General features: G+C 34.3%; 1 protein-coding gene across 1 annotated transcript; it reads left to right on the top strand.

Moving 5' to 3' along the window:
- The first annotated feature begins 1,405 nt into the window (after nt 1-1,405).
- On the top strand, nt 1,406-2,936 carry BNAC04G44600D. Its single transcript, XM_013805072.3, has 9 exons — nt 1,406-1,495; nt 1,645-1,702; nt 1,787-1,821; nt 1,909-2,014; nt 2,097-2,123; nt 2,207-2,334; nt 2,408-2,453; nt 2,534-2,589; nt 2,673-2,936. Exons 1-9 carry the CDS (start codon nt 1,488-1,490, stop codon nt 2,812-2,814), a joined length of 606 nt encoding a protein of 201 aa, XP_013660526.1. The 5' UTR covers nt 1,406-1,487; the 3' UTR covers nt 2,815-2,936.
- The last annotated feature ends 5,826 nt before the right edge of the window (nt 2,937-8,762 follow it).

The following is an 8,762-nucleotide window of genomic DNA, read 5'->3' on the forward strand; positions in this document are numbered from 1 at the left end:
TTTCTTAGGATGCAGATGGGGTTAGTATATAGTGGTGAGAAATGATCTTTTGGTATACTTGCTTGTTTACAGTTTTTATTTTAATATAATTTGATTTTTTGAACATATATATTAGTTGCAACTCAATTTAAAACTTCGCACCATAACATGGATTTTGTAGCTAGCAAACCATATAAGTCTTTTTAAGTTTATAAATCATAATCACCAGAGTCAGAGAGACATAGATTATTAACACACAGAGCCAGAACCACATTAAAATTATATATTTGTATGTACAGAGTCACAAGACTCAGCCAAGCCGGGCTTGAATATCTGTGGCAACTCCCATCAGTCGGGCTTCCAGATCATTAATCTCGGCTAGGGTCAATTTGTCAACATTGAGCAAAGCGAGCTGTTTATGAATTGCAATTATAGGTTTCGGAGCAGGATCATAAAACCGATCCAAAACAGCAGAAACACTGGGAAAAACAAAACAAAAACAAAAACCTTGCTTAATAACATAAAGTCAGAAATGAACATCTAAAAAAGTCAGACGTTGAAACCAAACCTGGGACTAGCATGTTCGTAACACTCCCCATCCCTACGGTAGGTGATCACGGCTACCTCGGCACCCAATTGTGTGGACATTTTTTCCACTTTCCTCCCCAAAGCTTGGTTCTGATTACTGAAAGAGCTGTTACTCATGGTGGAAAGAGAAAACTAAGAGAAAAAGTGATAATGTTTGGGGAAGAACAAACGGGTTTGCGGTTTATATAGCCAAAGGACTGCTCACTTGTAAGTTTGAAAAAGAGTTAAAACGAAACAAACTTCTTGTCTGCAAGTCAAACACAAACCTTAGTTGCTAACCGAAAGTTAATTACACAATTTAGCAAAAAAAGAAAAGTTTATTACACAAACCTTATTTGCTAAACGAAAGTTTATTACACAATTTTAGGAAAAAGGACAAAAATGGTTTATTACACAAAACTTATTTGATAAGCAAGAAACAATTAAGCGTATCTGCATCCTTCACAAGTTTTTTAAAAAATGATGCGGAAGTATGATAGTGTTTGTTGAACACGTGTACTTGCTCGTTGTGTTTGACTCGCAGACGAGACGAGTCTCGTTTCAACGCATGGATTCATTGCACCACTACTATATGAGACCGTTCACCGTTGGTTAATGGTTGGTAATATAAAATCATATTCGAATTCGAAGTTTAAATAAATGCCACACTATTCTCTTTTTAGTTTATCTTTGCTATTTTGTGACTTGAAATAGCTCCAAGTACATACACATACAAGAAAAAAAGAATATATATTTATTTTCTTAAAACAAGGAAATTTTTATAGAAAGTATTATTAAGATTCTTATTATGAAAACAATTGTATTTAGTTGGGCCTGTATTACGGGCCCATGACGAGTTGAAGAAAATTAGGATGTTTGATGGGTAGCATTATTATTATTCGAAAGTGAATTGGGAAACGGGAGGCGAGGGAGAGAGAGAGATGCCCAGGTAAATGTCTCTCAGCTTAGGGTTTGGTTTCGTTCTTGTTGATTAGGTTTGATCCTAGAATCTGACTAGCTTAGGGTTTTGGTTTCGTTGTTGTTGTTGAAATGGTTCTCACGCTATATATTGAATCTGACTTATTTGTTCTTGTACAGAACTACACGCAGATCTGTAAAACAAAGGCTCCAATATATACAAGTTATCCAAGAATTGGTATGACACTCGTTGATAATAAAAATAAAACACACAAATTTTGTTTTTTATTCTTACAAGAATCTTACTTGTGTGTTCTTGCAGCAGGAGGAGATCAAGTTGTTACAGATTTCCAACGAGTAGGACTCCGATCTTTATTTTTTTTTCTTATGCATTTTTTTGCTTCTTTCTCGAACTTATTGAAACCATTATTATTAATATTCCAGGAAACTGAATGGGGAGGGTCTAGACGGTCTGAGCTACACCGAGCTGGCTTCACTTGAAACTATGTTAAAGGAGGGCTTCCGCATTGTGGAAGAACAAACAGATAAGGTTCGGGTTTTTTTTTCTCCAACCATCTTGGTCTGATTATAAATTCTTTTGTTTAATAGTGTAACCATTCCTTCTGTTTCAGGCACAGCAGGAACTATTACTCAGGGAGGTAGAGATCTCATCTTAAGTTCAAAGTTTAAACCATTTTTGTAATATATGTCTATTTTGACCCCGTCCCCTCCTCCATTTCAGATTGTTGATTGCGATGTTATGGGAAAGGAATGGCTTGACGAAAAAGAGAAAGAGGATTTGGCCTACCAATCGCTTCTGGCAAGGAGAAGAACAGCTATGAGGAACAAGGCTCGAGAACTCCGTCTCAGGTAAAACGCTATGATCATTTTTTTCTCTCTCTATAAGAACATGAAATCATCATCGATCTTCTTGTGGATACAGCCCTCAAGACAGCCAAAAGGAGCATAGCTATAATCATGAAACACTGGTGAGTATCGATATATCGATGCCCATATTCTCATCTCTCATGTCCTGTCGCTTCACATTGGGTTTGTCTGTTTCTTGCAGATGTTAACCATCGAATGTTTGAAAATCGAGAAGGAGAGATTAAGGGTTCTGAACCAGTATGTGATTACATTCATTCCTCCGTTTTTAATTTTTTTTTTAGTGCCGTGACTGTCTTTTTCATTGTTGGGGCTCGTTACAGGAGAATGATTGGTAAAGAGGTTGACGGTATGGGTTATTCGGAACTGTTGGTGTTTAGCTGTGCGATACAGAGTGGTATGTTGAAAGCCGAAGAAGAAAAGAAGAAGATAAAACGTGCAAGGCAGGTTCTTGGGGGCATTTAGTAAGAGAGTCTTGTGACTATGTATTTAGATAGTTATAAGTTGGTTCTGGCTTTATGTGTTACTAATAATCTATGTCTCTCTAGTGATTATGATTAAATTTAAAAGACTTATGGTTTGCGAGATTGTTTATGTGCAAAAGATCAAAATGAAAATAAACTGTAAACATCAAAGTATCCTTTTTGGTCTCTATTCTGTAACTATAGACGCTCCAAAAGCTCAAGGCTTCTTCTACATATGCTCGAGTGTGCCACCTTGATAGTAGGTGAAGACCATCTAGATGGATGATCGAACTTGATAGTCAGTCACATATGAAGGTTACCATTAGCATTGTGGAGGAGTATCTAACCAGGATCGTAAGCGCAGCGCTTTCAGAAGTCGGCTGCCATCTTCCATGCGTGGAACTCTTTCATCCAGAAGCCAAAGCAAGAGCTCTGGATGAGGAATTTGACAAATGTATGTGGAAGATTGTTTATATATGATTTATAATTAGCTCTATAATAAACAAATAACTCTACCATAGTATAAATTAGTGTGAGATGTTAACTTAATAAAGACAAAAAACTAAAAGCACTAGAAAAAATAAATTAATGATGAGGTCTATACAGGAAGAAACATATACCTGAATACAAGAAGAGATGGTGATGATTAAAAAAAAAGAGACAAAATACATATAAGATCATGTAGGATATTAATGCGTAAGAAATAAGATCTACAACTTAAATATCTCTATAATATTATTTGAGAAGTCAGTTTCCTATGTGTCGCTCCCATATTAACTCTCACGATGGTTGATTACACTGATACCCTTAATGAATTAAAAATATTAAACACTATTATTTTTTTTACTTAGTTTCCTTTTAAAAAATTTCCAAAACATATACATATAATAAAAAAAGGAATTTTTTTATAAAGTTAAAAAAAATTGAAAACGAAAATATATGTATATATAATATGATTTCGAAAAAAGGAAAGTTCACAAAATAGTAATATTACATTTAAAAAATATTTTTAAATAAACAAAATATAGTTTTGAAGTAATAAAATACTTTATTTATATCTATATTTTTTTAGATGAAAAACATAAATTTGTATATAATGTGATTTTATTAAAAAAATTTACACAGATAATCTTGATATTAGAAAAAGAAATAACATTTCTTTCAGAACATAATTTTAAACAATACAAAAAAAAATTCAAAATAATAGAAGTATTTTTAAATATCTAACTATTTTCTTAGAAGATTACACAAAATAATTGAGAAACATAAATTGATATATGTTTAATTGACTAAAAATAGTTTATAATTAGTATTATTTATATATTTTTCATATATTTTGTTGACTATAATAGCTTCCAATTACATCAAAAACAATATCGATAAATTATATTTTACTTATATAATATTATTTTCAAATAAAATTACAATTTTGTGTACTGTTATTTTTAAGAGATATTGAAAACAAAAAAAAATCAAATAGTTGTAAAATAGATATATTATAATTTATCATTATTAAAGTTATTTGTTTTCTTAATATTAAATTTTCTTTTAAATTTTATGTTTGTGGAACTTAATATAACTATAATCAAAATACCAAAGCAAATATGAATTCTCATTTTTAATATTAATTTAATTAAATTTTAGTTTCCATTCAATAAATTAAAAGCATAAAGTTATTTAGAATTTATAGAATATTTTAATTATTATAAATATTAATATGTGTTCATGAGCTTCTAGAAATGTATCACCTACTTATGTATGTAACTTCCTATTGAGCATCACTTTCTTTTATAATTTATTTTTAAAAACATCAATATATAATTTGATAAATATTATGAAAATACATGCATGTGTAAACGATAAATAAAATTGATTTGATTTGACTTGATTATAATAAAAATAAAAATATATCATTTGAATTTGAAAGAATAACAATAAATCAATATACTCACAACATGAGTGATTCGACTAATCTAACTTATATATAAAATTATAGATTTAACTAAAATAAGAATATATAATTTTATAAGAATAGTAATTTATTTTATAAATATAAATCATAGAACAACTCAAAACATATTAAAATGAAAATAAAATATTAAACAACTGTTACAATTTAGTTCTTTTCTAAAATTTATATATATATGCATGAGACTTCAGAATATTATCATTATATTAATTTATGTAAAATGGAATCATACACTTTAGTTTATTTTATTTTTTTTAGTCCAAGCACAAAATATTTGAAGTTATACATAATATTCATAAAATATATTTATATATTTAAGACAATAACCACCTAAATGCAAATAAGAAATTAATCAAAATTTTAATATATTTAGAATAAAAAATATTATAGTTGAATTCAGAGATGCATTCCAAATTACGCAAATTATAACTAAATTGACTGTAAAAACAACAAAACCGATTAAATATAACATATATAAAATCATATGTATTATTAAAGTAATATAATATTATAAATATAAATGATGCATACAAATTATAAATTAATTTAAAATTAAAAGTAAATAGTAATTAATTATTATAGTATATTTACTTCAAAAACATTTATATCCGTGCATGAGCACGGGAAAATCACCTAGTATACATATATATATAGATCATGTATAAAGTAGTTGAGATTTATCTTCCTTTTCTATTTAGGAATTTTGATATCACGAAAGAGATCTTTCTTTCTTATTTCGGAAAATTGATAATAAAACAAAATATTTTTTTTTCTGATAAAATAGAAGAAGAGCAACTCTCGGTGCAAACTTCAGTTGATAAGATAGTGTGTTTAAAAAGGAAAAAAAAAATAAAGCGAGACAACCCAAGACGCCGTCGTCTCCCCACGATCTCCATGGATTCACACTGCAAGGTCTTCTCCGCCGTCGCCTCCGTCCGAAACTCCCATTAAGAAGCTATGCTTCTCCTCGTTGGGACTCCACCTAGGATGACCCGAAGCGTTTCTCGGAGAGGTGAAGAACTATTGAAAGCTCAAAGATCGAGCCTTTCACTTGCCTCTGCCTCTCCCACGCCTAGGTCGTTGCCTCCGGTGAGAACTCGTCGATCCAATGTCTCAGAGTCTGTTTGCGTTTCAGTGACAAAGAGCCCTCCTGTACTACCCTCGAAGCCAGAACCTCCAGATCTGTTTCCGGTGGAACAGATAAAACCTCTGTTTGAAACCTTCCCTCCGCCAGATCCGCTTCCACCAGCTCCGCCGTTTAAAACTCCCTCTCGCCAGAACCGCCAGGCCCTCCTCTCGAAGCTCCTTCTCCTATGTGCCCTCCGGAACCTCCAGATCCTCCGGACGTTTTAGCTCTCAACGCTCCTCTGCGTTTTTGCGACACCTCCTCCAGACCATCTCTTCAAGCTTTATTCCAAACTTCAACTGTAAAGCTTCCATGTAGAATAGCGACAAAAAGTGGAGGTGGTGGTGGTGCTCATGTGTTTGCAAGTGACACTTTATTGGCCTACGGGCTGCTCTCTCCTGTGGTATACAGGTCTATATTCGGATGTGTTGACTGGTCTTTATTCAGTTCTTGTTTCGACCTTCCTATCACTCCTCCTTGTAAGGTCTCTCATGTACATCTTAGCTCTTTCTTTTCCACTTATTTTGCTACTGTAGAATGGATTAGACAGCTATTTGTGTGGGTGACGTTGGAGTTGAGGTTCATGACTTTAGTCGGTGATATACCGATGGTTCTAGTGTTATTTGGTCCTACTCTTGCGACCTCTAATAGCATTTTTATCGCCTTGGCGCGATCGTCTGCAGTATGCAGTTCTCTTACGGGTTCTATTCCGGGTGTTGGTGTTATGTTCGTGTATCTTTCTTCTTGGTGGCAGGTAGAAGAGAAACTCATCTTCATCTTTAGCCTGATGAATATGGATGTGGCGGGTTATGATTTCTCGTTTGTCCCTCGTTTGAATCAGTTTTCTTTCCTAATACTTCCTCCTATATGGAGTGAATTGGAGGAACAAGCTTCGTTGGTATTGCAAGGATCTTCCTCCCATCGAATGCTCTTCTCTGCATATGGTGCAGTGTGTGTGGTCTTACGGGTTACACTAGATGCAATCTTTGAAGTAGCTTATGACGTTGTTGTGATACGATCTCATATGTTTTCTTTTTGTGATTTGTGTCGCCATTCTATCTTTTATGTTTTCGTTGGTGTTGTTTGTTTGGCTGTCAATAGCCTCTTTGTATCTTCTTTTATTGGAGTGTAAACATTTTTAATATCAAGTGCAAGTATGGTTTGATCAAAAAAAAAAAAAAAGATAGTGTGTTTAATAAGACCACTATGCTACACAAGATTTTTGAAAATTTGAGACCCTAAAATGTATATATATTTTGGAGGCCTGAGGCAAAAGCCTTTTTGTAACACATGAAGCACACTTCTGGGAAGAGAGCGTAGTGATTGTTGGCGCCGGTATTGGTGGTCTCGCTACCGCCCTTTCTCTTCACCGGTAAGTTCACAAACTAGGTTCTTTGGATTTACTTCCAACTGAACCGGAGATTCTGGTTGATGGTTTAGTCTTGGAGTCCGGTCTGTGGTGCTGGAGCAGGCAAAGTCGCTTCGAACCGGAGGAACGTCGCTGACGTTGTTCAAGAATGGGTGGCGTGTTCTTGACGCCATCTCCGTCGGGCCTCAGCTCCGGACGCAGTTCCTAGAAATCGAAGGGTACAGTTTCTTTCTGAACACTAATGAGATCTCTTGTTGGTTTTAGCTGAGTGTGTTGGTATGATCAGCTGAGCAGGATGGTAGTGAAGAATGGAGATGGAAGAGAGCTTCGTTCTTTCGCATTCAAAGACGAAGATCAAAGGTAGGAACATTCTTAACTTGCTCACCAAGGTAGTTAAAAGCACTTGGTTTGACTCAGCTGAGTAACCAAAGCATGTTTTAAATATAGCCAAGAAGTCCGGGCGGTGGAGAGGAGAGTACTATTGGAAACACTCGCTAGCCAGCTGCCTCCAGAAACAATTAAGTTTTCTTCAAAACTAAAAACAATACAAAGCAATGCCAATGGTGACACTCAACTTGAACTTGAAGACGGAAGCAAACTGCTTGCAAAGGTATTGTTCCTGAGTAGTAAGATGACCAGAAACTATATGATTTGGCTGATTTGGCTGATTTGCTTGATGTATGTCTTTTAACAGATTGTTATTGCTTGTGATGGTATCCGGTCTAAGGTAGCGACTTGAATGGGTTTCGGTGAACCAAAATACGTCGGTCATTGCGCCTTCCGAGGCCTTGGCTGCTATCCAGAAGGACAGCCATTTCAGAAAAATGTGAACTACATATACGGAAGAGAGCTTCGAGCTGGATATGTACATGTCTCTTCAACAAAAGTCTACTGGTTCATATGTTTCAACAGCCCATCTCTAGGTATACAGTACTGATATTTTTCCTTTTGTATAATTACTACTTTACTTTATTATGTTTGTCAATCGTTACTTTATTATGTTTGTGCGTGCATCCGCCCAACATCCAATAATTGATTGTCAATATATGCATCGCATTGTTGGACAATTTCATTAGCCTTCCTCAGAAAAAGTCAAAAAAATTTGTTTTTCAACTCGAGCGCCAGAGATTGAGGATTGACAAGCTCTTTCACATGAATCCGACAATCAATTCATAGCAAAAGTGATTCTAGTGGTGGATCACTCTGATTTAAGATATTTCTTGAAACATATGATAAAATTTGGTAATGAATCTCATAATTAATGACGTTGTTCATGGTTTAGATGAGTAAAATGAGTTTTGGTTGTTTGTAGCTGAACTATTAGGAATAATCTTATTATATAAAGTACACCTTGAATCCTTCCCACGGTGTCCAGCTATGATGCCATGTCACTAATTCAGATGCTGTCGAGCCGACACGTGGCTGCTTTAAGAAAAACGCAGCGGTTCATTAAAGCTTCGTTTGTAAACGCATCAGTTCCTTAAA

This window comes from Brassica napus, chromosome C4, assembly GCF_020379485.1.
Source record: "Brassica napus cultivar Da-Ae chromosome C4, Da-Ae, whole genome shotgun sequence".
Taxonomy (NCBI): Eukaryota; Viridiplantae; Streptophyta; class Magnoliopsida; order Brassicales; family Brassicaceae; genus Brassica; species Brassica napus.